At 42.6% G+C, this 21162-nt stretch overlaps 1 protein-coding gene across 2 annotated transcripts in view; it reads right to left on the reverse strand.

The window, feature by feature from the left end:
• VOPP1 (VOPP1 WW domain binding protein) overlaps positions 1–20852 on the reverse strand; it is a 62885-nt gene extending 42033 nt beyond the window's left edge. Inside the window, exon 1 of one of the 2 annotated variants that reach the window (XM_080932624.1) lies at positions 20670–20852. In XM_080932624.1, coding sequence (XP_080788750.1) covers positions 20670–20723 — 54 coding nt within the window. In that variant the 5' untranslated portion in view covers positions 20724–20852. The remainder of the gene's footprint in view (positions 1–20669) is intronic. The other variant, XM_080932625.1, reaches the window with a different exon arrangement.
• Between the last annotated feature and the right edge of the window lie 310 nt (positions 20853–21162).

Consider the following 21162-nt stretch of genomic DNA (forward strand, 5'->3'; position numbering starts at 1 on the left):
AGTGGGACTTCTGCGTTACCTGAAGACATGCTCAGGAGAGGAAAAGACCAACTACCCTCACATGTGAGAAAGTACTTGTCCTTCTCAGAAGAGCCTTTCTGGTGCAGCTGTTGGCAGTTTCCGCCACATAGCACTGTGGAGCCTCTGCCATGTGGCCGCCCACTTTCTTGAATCCTAACTTTAAAAAGTGCAACTTTTTCTTTTCCTTCTCTTTCGGCTCCTTTTGGATACTGACCAAAGGCTGACTACGTTTTCTGTGACATTTCCTGGGCTTGCTCACTCACTCTCTGAAGCTCTAAGAACTCCACCATGGTTCCAACCTCCACTGAAGAAGTCATGGCTTTCTCTGCTCCATCGCATCTTCCAAGTAGCCACCAAGGTTTGCTGCTTGCCTTCCCTGTTGTCTGCCCTCAGATCCAAATAAAATTATCCTTGAACTTCCTCTTGAGTCCATTTTTAAATTATTTTCTTATTAAGACTAAGAGCCCAAAATGGAAACCTCAGTTTCCCCGGTAACTGGAAAAACATTTGCATGCATGTCCTTATATCTTGGGTAGATGCCTAAGAATAAAATTCCTAGGCAACAAAGCACACCATATATAACTTTTCAATCTGTTTCTTTTATTTTTCTTTTTTTAAAGAGAGAAGGTCTTAAATTTTCTGGGCTGAGGGACCCTACCTCACAGCCTCCTGAGTGTCTGAGAAAAACAGGTGTGCATCACTACACACACACACACACACACACACACACACACACATGCAGTGTATAACTTTCTGAGAAACTGTCAATGTTTTACCCAGCAGTTACACCAATTTATATGCATACTAAAAAAAAAAAGCAACAGAGCTCAGGTTTCTCTATGTTCAACTCTTATCATCTGTCCCTCTGATATAAACCATCTCACACCATATTAATTTCTCACAGTGGATTAACTGCCACTCTCATAATTTATATTACCATTGCGTTTCTTATCCCAGCTAAATTAAATGGAAGAAAATAGTCACTGATATTACCTGTGTCTATGTGTGTGTGTGTGTGTGTGTGTGTGTGTGTGTGTGTGTGTGTGTATGTGTATGTGTATTACAGATAATTTTTATATAAAATCTTGCTTAAGATTATGGCCATCCAGAAAGCTGGGTGGAATATCCATTTATAAATGAGCAAAGGCCACAGACAGGTAAATTGGAAATGTAATATAGGAAGCAAATACAAAATGAGAACACGTTATAGTAGTTTCAAATGTCTGGGCATCCTCTCTAAACTGTATGGATAATTTCTTGTGCCACCAACAATCAACTGCCCTGCCTTTTAGACTATGTGCCACATTCTGCATAGGAACTGGCATGAGACTTATTGTGGACATCATTCCACTTACAGAAAATGGAACAGACATCTGAATCCAGGTGAAAGAGCCTCAACTCCAATGATTTTGGGGACTAATTAGGAATGATCTTTCAACACTCCTGTGATACTTTCAATGAGACGGCCCCCACAGGCTCATATATTTGAAATGCTTGGTTCAAAGTTGGTATAGCTGTTTGGGAAGGATAAGGGGGTGTGGCTTTGTTGGAGGAGGTGTGCCACTGGGGGCAGTCTTTGAGGCTTCAAAATCCCAGGCCATTCCTAGTTAGTATTCTCTGCCTCACACTTGTGGATTAAGATATAAATTCTTAGATATTGCTCCAGTACCATATGTGCCTGACTGCTGCCCTCCTCACTGCTCCAACTGTCAAAGATTATAATCCTCTAGAACCATAAGCCCTAAATTCAACTCTTTGTTTTATGAGTTGCCTTGGTCATGGGGTTTTATCAGAGCAATTGAAAACAACCAGACAGAAATTCGTACCAGGAAGTGGGTGTTGCCGTGACTGGTCTGATCACGCTGATTAGGAGACAAATTCGAAAGACTCTGGACTAGGAAAGTGCTTGAATACTGTACTCATGGCTTACCAGGCATCCTAGCAGGATCTAGGAAAACAATAGTTCTGAGAATAATGTGGCCTATGGAGATCCAGTTCAAGAGGTTTCAGAAGGAAATAATAGTAGTAGGTGGGCTAGAGATCATTCTCGTGGTATTTTGGCAAATACCATGGCTGCCTTCTGCCCCAGTTAGAAAATTCTGACTGAGGCAAAACTGAAAAGCTTTGAACTAATTTCATTGGCAGAGGAGATTTCAAGAAAGCATAATACTGTCTCTGTAGTCTAGTTATTAGTAATCATTATGTAGTTCTACAACCAAAAACAGGCAAGCTGGGAAAAAAGAAATACAAAAAGGTACAAAGCAACTTAACATTTGAACCCAGATTTATGCTGGAAAAGATAAGGAAAGGCCTCATTCTAAACAGAATAAAGGGTATGATGCCCTCAGGGCAAGGCCACACCCTGAAAAGCTTCCAATTTGTTCAAAGGAACATATGGATTTTTATACTCCTACAGTAAAGGAAAGTGTATGCAAATGTAATTCAAGGGAGCCAAGCAGGCACCCAAGCCTGGGTGTGTTCTGACCGTAGGATTAAAAAGGTTTTAGGAGTAAGGGGTTATAGAATCTTCCTCCGTCCTGGAGGGGAACTGCCTCGAGGCCCTGAAAGGCCACCTCATAAAGCTAAAGCTCATAAAGGTTAAGACTGGATTCAAGTAGAAACACCAGGCATCAGAACAGCAGGATATCTGCCAAAGAAAACTGCTTCCAAGGAGTGGAACCAGGCCAAGAGAAGGAAGTGTGCTGCAGTCAACAAGGAAAAAGGGTGGAGCTATTTAAGCTCTTTGTCATAAGACATGGAGCTCTAGGACTAAGCTTGCCCTGCTGGATTTCAGTTTTGCTTTGGTTCAGTATTTCCTTCCTATGTCCCATTTCTCCCAATTGGGATAATAATATATATTCTGTACCACTGTTTCTCCAAAATATGTGGTTTTCTTCATGCTTTTGATTTTTCAGGGGTTACAGCTCAAATACTGTCTTGAGTTTCAAAAAAAAAAAAAAAAAAAACCTACAACAAGCAAACAAAAAAAACCCTGTACTTTTAAACAATGTTGGTACTGTAAAAGACTCTGGGGACCTTTTAAATTAGTATAAATACATTTTCCATTGTAATATGGCCTCAAGACTATGAGAATGAGAGAGTAGAGTATTTTAGACTGACTGATAATGGACCAAATTGGAACTGTTTGGGAAGGATTGGGAGGTGTGGCCTTGATAAAGGAGTTGTGCCACCAGTATTCTCTCTGCCTTATACTTGTGAATCAAGATAAGATCTCAGCTACTGCTCCAGTGCCATGTGTGCCTGCCTGCTCCCATGCTAATTGTCATGATGGTCATAGGCACTAACACTGTAGAGCCAGTCTCATATTAAATTCTTTTACTTATGAGTTCCACAGTGCTGATATTTTGTCACAGCAATCGAAAAGTAACCGCTACACCCTTTACCCCATCCCCAGGGACAAAACCAAAGCACCAGACAGATACATAACAACTTCACTAAGAAGACCACATCTCTGTGCTTAGAAAGCCAATAGTCTACAAACATCCACAGAAAAAAGGAACCCAAAGTCTAGGCAGAGGGCAACTCATAAAAAATAATTTCCTTCTTTACTCTGCCCATCATCTGATTTCTATTTTAGAAAGAAAAGTATGTCACAGCGTCTGATGACACATATAATAATGAAAGCCCAGGAATCTCACATGAATAATTACAAAAGCAAAACAAGCAAACCCAAAAGCTTCAGAACTGAGATTAAATAACAACATGCGTTGAACTAAGTAAATGATAACATCACTCCTACCTAAAAACAGCATGACCTACTGGAACAAACATGTCCCAATACACAGAACAACGCCTGTTTCTACGCCTCAACAGCACGGAAAGGTTTGAGCTTTGACTTCTTCATCTACAAAGTAGTAGGAAGTGCTCTGGTAAAATAGCTCAGTGGTATATCAGGTGGTATTAAAGTTGTCTGCCACCAACATTTGACAACCTGAGTTCAATTGCCAGGACCAATTTAGTGGAAGGAGAGAACTGACTCTTACAATTTGAAGAATAATTAAAAAGCCCTTCCAAATAAGAAAATGTTCAGGGACAGATGGAATCACAGCAGAATTCTATCAGACTTTCGAAGATCTAAAACCAATACTTATTAAATTATTCAAGAAAAAAAAAAAACAGAAACAAAAAGAATACCCACAAGCTCTTTTTTCAAAGCCAGTATTACTTCAATACCAAACCAGATAAAAACACAACAACAACAAAAAACAAACAAAAAAACAACTACAGGTCAATATCATTGATCAATAGTTACAAAAATCCTTAATAAAATACTTGCAAGTCAAATTCAGGCATATATCAAAAGATCATCTACCATGCACAAACTGGCTTCGTCTCAAAAAACAAATTCTGGAGTGACTTACTTTCTCTTTCTGTCTCTGCATCTGCCTCTCTGTTTCTGACACTCTCTCTCCCTCTCTCTCTCTCTCTCTCTGTTTCTCTGTCTCTTTCTATATGTGTGTGTATATCTATAAATGTGTTTGTGTGTGTGTGTCAATAAATAAGTAATATAAATAGACCAAAGAAAATAATCGCATGATCATTTCAATAGACTCATGAAAAACCTTTAAGAAAACCCCAACATGCCTTCACTATAAAAGTCCTAAAGGGAATAGGGCTGGCGGGAACACACGTCAACATAATAAAGGCTATAAATGACAAACATACAACTAACATTACTGTAAATGGAACGATACTGCAACCAATCCTGTGAAACTCAGGAACAAGACAGGGCTGCCCACTGTCCCCCAGCTGTTTTCAATTGCACTGGAAGCACAGCTGGAACAATAAGGCAAGAGGAGAAAATTAAGATACAAATAGGAAAAAGAAGTCAAATTATCCCTGTTTGGAAATAATACGACATGATACATAGGAGATAACAAGGACTCAACCGGAAAACTTGTATAAATGATCAATAATTTCACCAAAGAGGCAAGATTCAAAATCAACTCCAGAAACCAATACTTTTCCTACACATCAATTGTTTTCATATACACATTTCCATTTACAAAGCCTCAAAGGCAGAGGGGCAGATTATCTAGGATCTAGGGGCAGGCTACTAAAATCAACTAGAGAAAAGACAGCACTGCCAACAAATGAGGCTGGGAAAACTGGGTACCCACACACAGAAGAGTGAAATTAGATCTGTATCTAGCACCCTTGACAAAAAGTAACTCCAAATAGATCAAAGATGTTAATTTGAAACCCAAAATGTTGAAACTTCTAGAAAAAAATAGACAGAACCACATAAAATAACTATTGGAATGGAACACTACCTGCCCAGGAATTATGGCCATCAGCTAACAAGTGGTCCTCATAAAAACAGAGGAAACTATGTGGAGAATCAAGAGAGGGAAGATGGAAACAAATCCCTGACATCTTTATATCTGACAGAGAACTAATGTGCAAAACATGTAAACAACTCAAAAATGGTCAAGGAAAAGATGGTCAGGTTTTAAAGTGGGCAGAACTTGATCGGCATCCCTGGCGATTAGAGAAATGAAAATTAAGTCTTTGAAATTTCATCCAACCCCAGTCAGAATATCTGAGGACAAGATTCTAAGAGCCAGAGGTTGGGAAGCACTGAAGCCAAACAGTGTCTTCTGTACAGGACAGGGTACCTTCATGACATTACAGCAGCTGTGGCATCTACATAACACCCGCTCAAGGTCAAGCTAATTGGTACTCTAAGTAAGAGGGATTAGGAACTGACTCATGAACCCCCTCTCTAAGCCCAGTAAGTTAGGAGCTATGGACAATGGCTTCTGGGGCAGGGAGAGTCAGTTTTCTTTAAAGGTGGATCCTGGAGACAGAGAGACAGAGATAAAGGGTAAAGGAGGAGGAAGGGAGGAAGGGAGGGAAGGAGGGAGGGAGGGAGGGAGGGAGGGAAGGGGAGGGAGGGAGCAATGACTATGGGAGAGAATGAGAATGTAGAAAGGTAGATGTGGACCTTGAATCGGGGAGGACTGAGAAGTGAATGGGACTAAAATACACTGTATAAAATCCCCAAAGATAAAAAGTATTTTAAGTGGGCCAGGTGTGTTTGTACATGTCTTTGATCTTAGTGCTCAGGAGGGAAGAGCTGGAGGCCAGCCTGATCTACAGAGAGTTCCAGGACAGCTGGGGCACAGTAAAACCTTGCCTCAAACACACACACACACACACACACACATACACACACACACACACACACACACACACACACACACATTATATATATATATATATATATATATATATATATATATATATATATATATATATAAATTAAATGAAATTCTGGCATTCTACACAGCTCATGAGTCAACAAAATTTAAATATACACAATTAGAATTAGTATGGATGAACTTACTAAACATTCATGTGTACTTCATTCATATAAAGTATTCTTATATAGACTTAAAATATAGTATGTCCTAGAGTGTATACAGTATTTTATTGTATTTGTATTGATAGACATAAAAAAATATACCAAGGACACACAAAGACCAAATAATGCAAACACCTGAATCAAGACTTGTAAGTACATGTATACCATTTTAAAGCATAAATAGATGTTAAGTATTACCAGAATCAATTAAAAGAATTGAAAATATTTTCCTCTTAAAAGTAGAAAGGTACAAAAGTTCCTAGCTCCCTCCTCCATGATGGCTCACAGCAGTCTGTAACTACAGTTCCAGGAGGCCTAATGCCCTTTTCTGGGGTACATTTGGCTCATAGATCTACATGTAAGCAAATCACCTGAGCTAGCTACTCAGTGCTGCTGAAATCATGGTTACTGGAGGAGAATCTACAGCCACCAACTTACTAAGATAGCATAATCCTTTATATTCAATAAGATTTGTCCTTATACCCACAGGTCACTGTGTCACCCTTCATCAAAGAAAACTTCGTTTGCCCCAGGTGAAGAACAATACAGAAAACCGCCACCAATCAAAATGCAGAGTCCCAGGCAGTGGAGAAATCTATAAAATGTTCCTGTTCGAAGGCTCAGGAAGCACTGCAGAAGTTGGGGGGTGAAAAGACTCTAAGAGCCAGAGGACCAGGGAATTTGCCTTGAGATTGTGTCTCCTCGTTCAGTCAGAAGCTCCACACACGAAATCTCACCAACATGACTGCCCAAATGAGCTGAACAATGGTGACACCCACAAGGTCGGAGCAAAGCCCACAAGGTCTCAACCCTAAGACCTACAGTCAACTGAGCAGAGCTGGGGGACAAGACACAGTCTTCCACTGAAGCCTTCCATACAAGTAACATTATATGGACTGAACAGTTTATATCCCGCACATTCACCTACATAGGAATATATATGCATATGCACCTACAAGTACATATTTGCATGCAATAATAATTCATGGGAAATGAAGCCATGAATTTGAAGGAGAGCAGGAAGGGTTTGGACTCATGTTTGGATTTTCTTCTTCTTGTTCCAACGTACTATAGCGGTGTAAAATATTCAGACAGGAAATTAGGTAATAGCTACACAGAAACTCTGCAAAAGTTTTACAACTTCTCTAAATCTAACATGTACTCTACAGTGAAAAGTTACGGTGAATACATACAAATACTAGCGAAGCTCCCTGTATAGCCAAAACCCCAAAGCTAAGAAAAATCTGAGTTAAGGCCTCTAGCTTGGAAATGGGATGGCAGGGCTAAGAGCAAAGAGGCGAAGCAGGAGGTCTGAGATCATGCAGAGACCACGCTGTGTCAAGAGCTGAGCCTTGATTTTTACTGCCACAGTCAGCTCTGTCTGTGTAAATATAGGATTCCATACTCTGCCCAGAGTGCCTCCAGGAAACAGGAGAAGGGTCATCTTTGACTTACAAGTGATGAAGCAGGATCACATTGACACACATCACACTAACTGTTCTACCTGGCAGACGGCCAGATATATCTTAATCCCACTGACCTGGATTTCAGCAGCCCCAGGGGAGCTGTAAAACCTCAGAGTAGTCAAACGCTCTTGGAAGTGGAAGAGAGTTGAGTTTCGACTCTCACACCTGCCACCCGGCTCATTTCCAGTCTTAGCCCAGCCTTGCCTCCACCGAGTCTGAGGAACTAAGACAAAAATACCAGGGATACCACACACAGGATCTTGACAAGACTAAGGCTGCCTCTGTCCACAAAACTGGATGATTGGGAACAGCATCAGTGAGCTGGCTCCCGTGTCCTTGGAGACTTTCTAACAACAGACAAGGCTAGGAAGTACCTAGCCATCTCAGGTTCGTTTCATCACATTTTATATAAAGCTTCATATTTCCCTAATATTAAAGGATAGCCATCTTTAAATCTAACTTTCCAGCAAATTACAGAATCTCAAATGTCTTAGGGTTTCTACTGCTGTTACAAAACACAATAACCAAGAAGCACGTTGGGGAGAAAAGGCTTTATTTGGTTTATACTCCCATATTGCTGTTCATTATTGAAGGACGTCAGGAAAGGAACTCAAACAGGGCAGGAGCCTGGAGGCAGGAGCTGATTCAGAAGCCATGGAGGGATGCTGCTTACTAGCTTGCTCCTTGTGGCTTACTCAGCCTGCTTTCTTACAGAACTCAGGACTGCCAGGCCCAGGGATGGCACCACCCACAATGGGCTAGGTCCTCCCTCCATCAATCACTAATTAAGAAAATGTCTCATAGCTGGATCTCGTGGAGGCATTTCCTCAACTGAGGCTCCTTCCTCTCCGAATGCACAGAATCAACCAGTACATCAGATAAACTTAAAAAACAGCAGGAAAACACCGTTACAGAGACCTCGGCACACAAAGAACTAAACATATGCATTATTTAATCCATACTGAACTCAGACTTACAGAAAATTGAGTTGGATGAACTGTTTATTCTACAGTACTTTTAAGTTCTACTAACGTAAAATAAAAATTCAGATACCTATTCTTTCTGAAAAACCAAAAGAGTTAACGAAAATCTGCTAAACCAGAGTGGTTGTGAGTACCCTGCACCCCTACCCCAGAAGACAAAATGAGCTTGACCTTCTTACATGAAGACTCCTTGGTTACGTCCTCATAGTACAGAAGGCCTCTGTCATGTGTACTCTACTTAAGCTTCTGCCACCCTTATTTTCATCACCCTTGTTCTTAGGTTTAAAACATTCTTCTTGGCCCAAGGTTACATCTAGGAATCTGAGAAATACAGTCCATAATTATCAGCATCTTTGCCAGAACATATTAGAAGTAAGGTAAAGGCAAGTCAGCATATATGTATGCTGTAATTGTAAGTACTGTAATTGGCCATCAGGAGAAAGAAATCCTAGCATTTCCTAAAGCCAGCAAAGCCTACACTCCCAGCGGTGGAGATGTTTTCTCATCATCTAGAAAGAACCTGGAGTGGCTACAGAGGGGTGAGATGGAGACATGGGTTCCAAGGCGCTGGCCCCCAACAGGGCATTGACGTTAAAAAGGTTTTGACACTGGGTGCGGTACTTTTCTAGACTGTCTAGCAAAGATGGTCGTTTGCAGGAGGTTTGCCACCAAGTAAGGAACAGTCCTGTTACACAGAGGTCAGATACTCCAAGTCAACCCCAAATAACTTGGAGGTCTGGTGAAAGACAAAAGGATAATTAGTCATGGATGATTCTTAATCTGTAAAGATATCCAAGCTCATGAATCAAAGACCAACTTACTATATGCAGACATGGGACAAAATAAGGTGGCAAAGATTCTGATCATTCACCCCTCTCTCAGGGCAGGTGAACTAGAACGTTAACTACCCCATAGTCGCTGACAGGAGCAGCGATACTCCAGCTAACTGTTCACAGCAGGGCAACCATACACATGGTGTACTGAACACTGACCATGAACGCAAAAGCTAAAGGGGAGGTGCCTGCAAGTGAGATTTTAATTCTCATCTATAGTCTTCACCCTCAGCAGGCCATGCTAAATAGGCACACATACATCCACTGTATGAATCGCACTGATCCTCTATAGTCAGTATAGAACCCCAATAGTCAATAAGAAACCTCCATTTTAAGAAAAGTCCCACATGCTAGCGGGCAGTTATAGCAGTCCCCAACCGGGTCACGTCCACTGTAGAGATGGATGGCATGACCAGGAAAACAATCTGTAGGCCATCTACATTCAGAGCATAGTCACTCCCTTGATGACACAGCAGGGTTACCCTATGACCCAGGTCAGAGGGACTGGGAAGCCATGTCCAAGGCCCTACTGCCCAGAAAGAGAGAGAGACACAGAAAATGCCTATGTTTGTGGAAGCACACAGATATTCCTGTACACATAATAAGTACAAGAACTTCTGGAAGAAACCACTTCCTGACATAACACAACTCAGTCAGAGAACCGAAGATACAAGACCAGCTCAAGAAGGCCTGTCTCCTAACTGCAGTTTCTTAATTGGTGGAGAGGGTCAAGTCATTGAATATAGGGTGAAAACTTCACTGTTGTGAAATTTTGCAGGATGTGCAATGACCAAAAACTATGGTGTTTCTAGGAGCATCCCTTCCCACCGTATCACATGACTTCATAGTAGCCTTAGCTCCGAACATACGACACACCCAGTTTACACAGTGCATACCCTCCAATTGCCGAGAAATGAAACCCTAAATACCTTCCTCTGACTCAAACATATGTTATAAGTGGCAACAGATACACTGTATATAGCAAACATTTCTGTTGTCATGGAAAACAACTGTATGAGAAAGATAATCATTTTCCTATTGTCATCCTTCAGCATGCAAGAACAGCTTTGCATTATAGTGTGTGAGCATGCTCCATCTTTACTATTACTGTTTGAGTTGCTATCTCCGTTATATTTCTATTGCTGAGGCACCATGACCAAGGCAACTTAGAGAAGACAGAGTTTATTTGGGGCTTACAGCTGCAGAGGCTTAGAGTCCATGACCATCATGGCAGGGAGCAGGCAGCAGGCAGGCAGGCATAGTGCTGAGCAGTCTTTCATAGTCTCTAGACAGTTTAAAACTCCCAAGCTGAAGTCTTTCCTGAGACTCAAGGCAATCTCTTAGTTGCAACCCCCTGTAAAATCAGAATTACATACAGCAAATTACATACTTCCAGCATATGTAGAACATGGCACAGAACATTACCATTCCAAAAATGGAAGAATGGGACATCCTGAGGAAATACTGGACCAGAGCAAGACTGAAACTCAGCAATCCTATAGATCCATGCCCCACATCAAAGGGTGTAGATGGCTCCGCCCTTCCTGCTTTGCTGACTACATCATAATTCTCTCTCTTAGGCTGGTTTCACTCTAAGTATGTAGCTCTCCTTGGCAGATGTCTCAGTGTTCTGGGGTTCCCGTGGCCATACAGCCTTCATTTTACACAATGGCATCTCAGGTCCTCCACAGAAGAACTCCCCTGCCAAACTCCTGGCCTCAATGGCTCTCCTTAATCACAGAGAGAGAGTCCACAACCCACTTACTCATACATCTCTCATATATCAACTGGCTCTAACGCCAGAACCAGTTGGCCAATGTTGCCAAGTTCAGTTGCCTGCTTGGGATGGAGTCCAGCCCCCTTCTTGGATTAGATGTGCATAAGCTTTCTTTCATTGCAGAAGCATGCCTTTGCTGTAATGCAGAAGACTTCTCTGGCACTTCCTCTTTTATAAATTGCTGGGTGGGGTCTTGTTCTGACCGTACCGGTTCCCTTCATTCCGCTTCACATCAGGACTGCCGAGTCTTTCAGCCCAAGCTTTAGCTCAAGTGCTAAATTTTCCAGAGCTGTTTTTACTTTGAACTGTATATTTTACATTTTGTTTTGCACTGCTTGCTCTCTGGCATTGTAGAGCAGCATACGAGTGATTGCCAGCAACGGCACAAACGAGTCAACACTAGGCTCTCTTGAAATCTCCTCTGCCCAAGAAATCAATCTAGGCAGACATGTAGGAAAAGGGTAAAAAGCAGCCACATTATTTGCCTAGATATCACAGTATGATCTCCAGCCTAGTTGCTAATATTGTTCCCTTTAAACCTCTTGACTTGTGACTCCATAGTCCACATTACTCTCAGCAGCACTCTCTTCCAATCTCCAACTAAGATGGACTGTTAAGTATTCCACATTCTAAACAAAAACAAAAACAAAACAAAACAAAAAGCCATCACAATACTACCTGACTCCTGGTACCAACTAATGTCTTAGTTACCTTTCTATTTTTTTTTAACAAGATACCATAACCACAGTAGCTTATAAAGTAAAGCATTTATTTGAGGCCTTATTTAGAGTTATTTAGAGTGTGAATCCATGATTATCATGGCAGGGAGCATTGGAGTAGGCAGACAAGGATGGCACAGTAGCTGAGAGGTATTATCCTGACCCACAAACAGAGAGTTAAGAATTAACTGGAATGGTGTGGGCTTTTGGAACCTCACAGCCATTGCCAATGACAAATCTCCAATGAGACCACACCTCCTAATCCTTTTCAAACACTTCTACCTACTGAAGTATTCAAACATGAAACTATGTGGGTTATTTTTATTCAAACTACAACAGAAGACAAGTAGAAAGCTTGGGGGAAAATAGGTTTATATACATAGTATAGTACAGCATGGTTATATTCAAACTTGTGAAGTTACATTACATTCATTACATGTAGCTTTTTAAATGCCCCAACTATTTTTATGTTAAATTCACAAAATAAAACACGAAACTCTTCCATTTTTAATGCTTATTTTAAACTTTAGCCACTGTCCTGATTTTATACACACACACACACACACACACACACACACACACACACACAATGGTTGATATGGGAACAGTGCAACCCATAGGCAGATGGCCTTTAGGTATATGTGTGGTGGTTTGAATGAGCCTGGCCTCCATAGCCTTATTCACTAGAGCATGGAACTTTTTGAGAAGGATTAGAAAGATTAAGAGGTGTGGCCTTTTTGAAGTAGGTGTATGTTATTGGAGGAGGTATGTCTTCAGTGAGCTTTGATGTTTCAAAACCCCATACCAGGTCTAAAGGCTCTCTGCCTGATGCTTGCAGATCTGCAGATCTGGATCTAGCTCTTAGATTCTGCTCTAGCCCCATCATTGCCTGCTGCCTCTCTCCTCACCATGATGCTCATGAACTAATCCTCTGAAATGTAAGCAAGCCCCAATAAAGTGGGTTTCTTCAAAGAGTTGCCTGGTCATGCCTCTCCTCACAACAACAGAACAATACGTAAGACAGTAAGAAAACAAACTAGTCAAGCCATGGGGTACAAGACAGAATGTGTCATCTGTCCATGGCTTCAGCATTAGTTCCTGCCTCTAGATTTCTGCCTTGAGTACCTGTCTTGACTAGGTGACTGGAGGACTAGGTATCTAGGTAAAGGAAGTATGATGAAGTAAATCCTTCTTTCTCCAAGTTGCTTTTGATTGTGGTCTTTATCACAACAATAGAGACTCTAACTAAGACATCCAGAGAGCTAAATAAATGCTCACAAAAATAATATAAAAGTTTAGTTGTTAACCCTAAGATGTTCAAGCATGCGTAATTATTTGTTACAATAATTTTTTTAAGGAAAAAATGCTCAAGGATTTAAGGGGATGTAATTACATTTCTAAGTGGTGTAAAAGACATTTATGTATTTCCAAAGGAATCATAATCAGTATCAAATTACTAAGGGTAGTTAGACTTCACTGACTGCCTTAGGAGACTAATGCTATAATTTTACTTTATATTTTTATAGTATGTGAGAAACTAAATTCACTATAATTCTTTAAAATCAACAATAAAAGGTTGTATATTCATTCTAAAACAATGAGAAAATAGTACAAATTTTGGAAAATTCTTAAGTGGATATAAAAAAATGTAGATAACCTCCATATCAAAGAGAAGGAAGGGGGGAAAGGAAAGATAGGGGGAGAATAGAAAGAAAATTAGGGTTGCTTGCATCAGCATGAATATGGAATTATGTTTTGGAGCATAGACAATTTACCAGAAGTACAACTTTTAAATAAAGAATTAACTGAAGTTCTTTCTTGTAGATAGACAAGAGGGATCTTGCTGATCTTGGCAGGGACCTGGGCATTGCACTCTTACTTGAGAATTGACGAAATGTTTATTATCTTACATTTTATTTCTATTTTTATCCTGTGTGTATAAGGGAATCCCAAGAAAACAGCAGATCCCATGGAGCTGGAGTTAAGAGTAACCATAACTGACCCAGTTGGGTTCCACAAGGTCTGAGCTATCTCTGTGGTGCCTGTTCAGAATCTCTCAATACAACCTGTGGAACCCGTTAAATTCCAGGTAGGGATTTGCAAAGAGCCTGGTCAGTACCAGGCATTTCTCTTCTCACAGATGAATCAGCGGAGTCAGTGAGAGAGTGAGGGCTTACACTCATAACTTATTCAAAGACTCCCAGCTATTCCAGGAAGAGCCAAAGGTACACAATCTAGTCACAATGCCATCCAGACATGAGACTTCACTACCGCCCAGATACCTCCTGTGCACCAAAACAGCAATTTCATTTATAAAGTAACAGCTAGCGCTATAAACAAACTAACCACAGGACCCTCGAGGAGCATAAAAAGAATGAACAGGAAAGTAACCTTACAGATCTCATAAGATGCAATACTATACACCGTAGTTAATGAGACAAAGGAGAACCTGGCAGCTACATCCTGCAGTCCTCTAAGAGGTTCATAAGTAGAATGATATTTACATAAAGACTAGAGAAGTAGAAAGGGGGATGGGACTGATGATTAGAAGGAATAATTAGGACGGGGAAGGAGAACTCTCACTACGAACTGACATGTCTTACACGGCCAATGAATGCTTCGGGAATTTCATGCACACTGCACAGGCACTCCCTCTTCCAAGTCTTTATCACTCACCTCCCTCCTACCATAGCCCTGCCCAGCTCCCGCCACACGATTACTCACGTGTTTGTCTATGTACTCATTCAAACATTTACTAGGTCTCTGCTATGCGCCAAGCACTGTATATATTTCTGATGGCACTGAGAGTGGAACTCCAGGTTAGGCAAATCAGAGGCTAACACTACAGCACTGAGCTACATCCCTAGATATTTCGGATAATTAAAGGTATTAGCATATTTGTCTCTAAACTGCTTATATGGTAGAAGATAAGTTCCATCATATTTGAAGCTGATGGGTACCAGGAAGGAACGGGATCAACTGGAATGACAAAGGTAGGGAGGGCAACTGGGATGGAAGGTTTTCGGGTGGAACAGACAGCTATACTGAGGAAACATTTGAGGCTTCCCAGGGAGACTACAAAACAGTAAGTGCTAGGAATGACACACCCTCAGCTAGCCTTCATCATCTGCATAAGCTAAAGGACAGCAGAGGCCAAGTAGAGGTCCAGCTCTGATGATGTTCCTGACTCCCTGGACATCTGGTCACAGTCACTCACTATTGCAGAGCAATGCCTTTGCTACACGTGACACTGGCTCATCTATCTTTGACATTTGTCTCTTACCTGTAGCCTTCCAGCCTTCCCTGGAGTTTCCAGGGATAAACCCTTGAACGACTGCTCAGATTTTTAAATATTCGTTGAAGTAAGACACTTGAAACATTATTGTGGAAAACGCATAGGTTGGAATTCCAGGGCATGAAACATTTGGCAAGCCAACAATAAAAATCCCTCACTCTGAAACAGTTAAGTTCTAGTTTTGACATTTCCAAGCAACAAAAGACATAGAACTATAGAAAAATACACACCAATCCTCTTATTTCCTTAACTTCAAAGGGCAATATTCACTTCCTCACCCTTTCTCTCCCAGGGATGACCGCCCTTTCTTCCTGGCCAAGAACAGCTGTTCTTTGAGAGAAGAACCTTACATACTCAGCTTTTGGTGCCATGAACGGATCTAAAAGATATTGAGGCTAGGCCTCCCTATAAAATGAGTCCATGCCCCTGTGAACAAACATAGATGAACTTACAGGCTTGCACTGGTGACTCATATTCAACAATATTCTGTAGGAATGGAAGGATATGGCTCAGAGCTACAACATTTGTCTGGCATGCACATATAACCAAAATACATATACACATGAATAAACTGAGGGTTTTTTGTTTTGGTTTTTTTTTTGTTTGTTTGTTTTTTTTTTTTTTTTTTTTTTTTTTTTTTTTTTTTTTTTTTTTTTTTTGGTTTGTTTGCTCATTTGGTCGTTCGTTTGGTTGGTTTAGTTTGGCTGGTTGGTTTTGGATTTTCAAGACAAGGTTTCCTCTATGTAGCCTTGGCTGACCTGAAACTTGCTCTGTAGACCAGGCTGGCCTTGAACTCCACCTGCCTCTGCCTCCCAAATGCTGGGATTAAAGGTGTGCACCACCACCACCTGGCCTCACATTAATAAAAGCTTTAAAGCATACACTTCAGCGAGGATGTAGCCCTTCAAACAATGACTAAGTCCATTTCAAAAGTGTCACCAACTCTACGAAACAATGCACTATGAAGAAAAGTCTCAGGGATACCCCAGCATTGGGGTCTAGTTATTCCAGTTTCAAGCAAGGTACAATCAGCTTTTTAGTTTGTTTATACAATTTACTGTGGCCCACTGAAGGCCACTGGGAATTATCCCATCAGCCCTAATAGGAGCTAGAGTCCTGTTGTCTTCTGCAGGGCGCTCTTGGGAGCCAGCCAGCAAAGCTAAAGCATCTAACCTTAGAGTCAGGAACTCAAAGGGGGCTTTTAGCTTCACTCATTCATAGAAACCAGTTTTTGACATCCTATAGCGTGTGCTGCATTTATGGCACCCATTCAAGCTTGTATTTAACCAGGTGGTACACAGTGATTGTGGGGTATGCAGGGAATACGACAGGACTCCCGTTAGTTCATCACACAATTCACAGGAAACTAGTCTAGGAAGAAGGGTGGCTCCAGGAAATGAGCTTCAGGATGCATCCGTGGGGCACAATAGTGCTGTCAGCTGCCTCTTCCTGCTATGAGGAAGGCCTGACCTAGGAGTCCAATTGCACAACCAGGTTTCCTGGATGTTCTTGCTGATGCCTACTATCCAGTACACATTCAATGTCCCTCTCTGAAATGTCACATTTAAATTGGATTCTCTCTCTAAGGAGGACTCAGACAGGTTTCTGGAACAGTTCTGGCAATTTGCCCACATGTTGCAATGCACACCTCTACAAATCTCTCTGGGCTAATGCAAGGTGTATGTATGTTCTCTCCATGTTCCCACGTAAGCAGATGTTGGGGAAGAAGTGGAGCATCATGGTAGGGAAACAAAAGAAACAAGTGCCTCAGCCCCCTCAGTTAACAACAGTAAGATCTGGGACAAATTATACAATATCTCCCTCTTGAAACCACCATGGGCTATGATGAATCATGAATTAGCATTTATAAAGTGCTCAGAACAGGGCTTGGTAACAGAATAAATCATCCCATGAATGTTCACTCAATAAAAACACAAATTTCTACATCCAAGCAACCTTCTATAAAAGGATATCAGAGCAGGACAGAAAAGCCCTCTTCAAGTTATTAAGATTCTCTCTCTATTCAAGGATATAAAACTCCTAAGCCGGCTCTTCAGCAGCTTTCATTGATGAACAGTTGTCAGAGGGCAGAAGTGGGATATCCACTACCACAGAGCTTCATGACAGATGTCCAAAGTCCATCATAAACAACTTTACACATTGAAACCATCTGAAGCAACACACACACACACACACACACACACACACACACACACACATACACACACACACACACACACACACACACAATGTCCTGAGTGTCAGTCAGCAGACGCTGGAGTCATGAAAGAGCTTCTCCGACTGTTTTCATGTCCTCAGAAGGGAGCCTCTGCTTCTGAACCTGTTCTGTAACTATAATGGCACATTTAATTGTGATACGGGCCATCAAAAGTAGACAGATAACATATTCAAAGCAGACTGTTTAAGATGAAAAAGCTCCAACTAAAACCTCACATTAAACTTGAATGTGATAAACTGTTAAATCTTTTTTGTTGTTGTTGGTTTTCAAGCCAGGGCTTCTCTTTATAGCCCTGGCTGTCTAGGAACCCCATAGAGCATACCTCTCTACCAGAAATCAGGGCACCGAAGATACCAACATGTATAAGTGAGCTACCTAGAAAACAAATGCTACCAGCATCCAGATAGTGAACCTCACGAGTGCATAAGAGCCTAGCCTTTGGGGGGTTCCAACCCTTCAAAGAAGTTTTAAATTCCCTATAAAGATAAACATTCGAATCAGACATGGTGACCCATCCCTATAATCACAGCATGTGGGAGACTGAGGCCTGGGCTACACAGGAAAATCCTGTCATAACAGGGACTATAGTAGCTGGACAGAGTACTGCCCTGCACATGTAAGAAGCCCTAAATTCAATCTCCCTCTGGTAGCTAAGAAAACAATAAAATTAAATTAAATGAACAAATCCAAGAATGCAGCTCATGGCAGAGTGTCTCGTTTGACTACTTTGTCCAAGGCCCTGAGGTCCATTACTGGCACTTGAAAGAAGCTCCTGTGTAATGAAACAGCTTACAGGATAGAACAAAACCTTCTACACCAAAGGATTAGGCTTTCCACTGATCCTCAGCAGACAGACGAGGAAAGGAAGTACTTGGGGCATTAAGATACTTGAACATTGGAGACAACCAACTTCCTGCTCCTTCTCCCTTACCGAGACTAGGGGTCTTTTCTTTTTCTGCCTGAAAGTATTCGGTGGGCTTTCAAATCTCCCACAAGAAGTGGGGGAGGGTCCTATAGTAGGAACCAATCAGCTCGCCTTTCTTTGTCTGGATTACCCAATCTGCTGTAATAGCCCAAATCAGCCAATTAAGGACTAAAGGGAGAACTCACCCCATCCCCAAACATAAAACTTTCAGCACTGCCATACAAACTCAGATTTCCAGGTCTTCTGGATCTTCTCCTAACTGGGGGTCTGTCTCTTCTGTCTGTGTTTGTATTTATGTTCTCTCTCTCTCTCTCTCTCTCTCTCTCTCTCTCTCTCTCTCTCTCTCTCTCTCTCTCTCTCTCTCTCTCTCTCTCTCTCCTCCCTCTCCCTCCCCCTCCCTCTCTCTCTCCCTCCCTCACTCTCTCTCCATCCCCTCCTTTCTTTCTCTGTGTGTCTGGGTGCTGAGACCTTGTTTTTACTGCTTTCTTATTTTTTATATCAGCAGAGAAAAAGAGTCCATCCGAACAACTCTAAAGGTCACTGTGATGGCAGTAGATTACTAGTTGGAAGTTAAAAACTGTTGACAAGCAACAATCCTAGGTCATATTCCAGGTTATTTTTGGTTTTCCCCCTCTCCCAAAAACTAATTCAACTGACTAGGCTTGAAGGCTTTTCCACTGCTGGCCCTTGAATATAAAGCCTTAGAGTGCTGGCATGTCTGCCAGTTTTCCCTTGTTCATTTCCTCACTAAACATCATTGGAATACAAAAATACAGAAAAGAAAACAAACAAACAAACAAACAAACAGAAAGAACCGCCCCTCCCCCAGTAAAAAAATAAAAACAGTGCTTTTGAAGCTGCCTTTTAGAATACACAGAAAGCTAAATTGGAGACAGGAGTGGCAAAAATATAGAAACAAGAGAACTGTAGATAATCTGCTAGATAATCTTATGTTACACACACACACACACACACACACACACACACACACACACACACACACGCAAAATGAGATTACCAGATTACAAAAACTGGCAGAGATGTGTTGAGGTAAACGCATTTATTTTTGTAAACAGTGCACTCTTGTTTCGCTTTCCTACAGCAACGTTGAATCATCACCCAGAGGGCTTGGTTCCTAAGATTTTAAAATTCTGAACAAGTGGGAAGAAAAAAAAGCCAGAGGTGGCACTTCTCAAAAACGTCAAGTGTTCAAAAACGGAGAAATTTAGAAGAAATACGAGCAATCTTCGCTCCGTTTCGAACTTACAGCACGGAGAAACTGTCCCTTAACCCTTCCGGAAAGACTTTTCCTCTTAGCATAAATGAGAAGGGCTGACTCCCCAGCCAAGGAAGTTTACAAGTCTCTCTGAGGCAGGACACTGATAGTCAGAGGGGCATCCTTACTCACTTAAAATGACTTTATTAATACAAAAATCTTTCAAGATACTGAAGCTGGGGGGGGGGGGGATGAACAAACCTCCAAACCCCAATCCACATTTTACACACTGTAAATCCACTGTTTTGCCTTTGAATGAACCCGCTGGGGCAGGAAGGGTGGCTCGCGTCACAGACTGTCACAGTTCAGTCGACCGCAGTGCCAGTCTAACCCCGGGTGTCCCTCGGCGGCGCTTCCACCCACCATCAAGTTCCCGCGGCTTCCCCTCACTACACCCACCACCCAAGCTCCCCGTGGAATTTTTTCTCCTCGCTTCTAAGAGCTTGCATTTCACCTCCACAGGCAGAAACGTCCCTGTCCCCCCTACCGGCGGCGGGAGGCGCCGCCCCAGGCCCCTAACGATGGGGATCGCGTGTGGACACGCACAAAGGTCCCTCCCAGGGGCCGTAATCCCGAGCAAGCAGCGAAGGGGAAACGGGGCGCAGACAGAAGAGGCACACAGGGAGGACTCAGGGGTGGGGATCCAGATATCAGGTTTCTCCGCCGCCCCACACCACAGACCCGCGAGCTCCGCAGTGCCCTTCCCGCGTCCCCGCTCCCGGAGGCGCGGAGAGCCGGCAGCCCTACCTCCACCAGCAGCCCGAGCAGCAGCGCCGCCACCCTGCCGAGCCGGCGACCCATGGCTCCCGCAAGGACCTTCGGAAGCCCGGCTGCACGGCGGGCTCAGGGCCTGTCCGCACCCGGGGGCCGGCGGCCGAGTGACTGGGAGACGAGCCGACGCCGGCAGAAGGACGCGCGGCAAGCCGGCGGAGCTCGGGGACGTGCCGAGCCACCCTCGCCGCGCGCCCCCGAGCCACCTCACGGGCGCGCGCTCGCGGGCGGGGAGCCCGCAAAGTCCGTGGAGCGCGCTGCGGGACGCGGAGACAGCGGGGCTGGGTGAGACGCCTGCTTGGTGTCTCCTCTCCCAGAGGAGACCATCTTTGTCTCACCTCGACAGTGTTTAAAGGGCTCCGGGGTTGGGAGGCTGGGGGATGGTTATGGATGGGCCCAGCACTAGGTCTTCCTGAAGTTTCTACCCACAGAGACATTCTCACTGCCGCTCCTGTAGGTGAGGTGGGCT

This window comes from Micromys minutus, assembly GCF_963924665.1.
Source record: "Micromys minutus genome assembly, chromosome: 18".
NCBI classification, from domain to species: domain Eukaryota; kingdom Metazoa; phylum Chordata; class Mammalia; order Rodentia; family Muridae; genus Micromys; species Micromys minutus.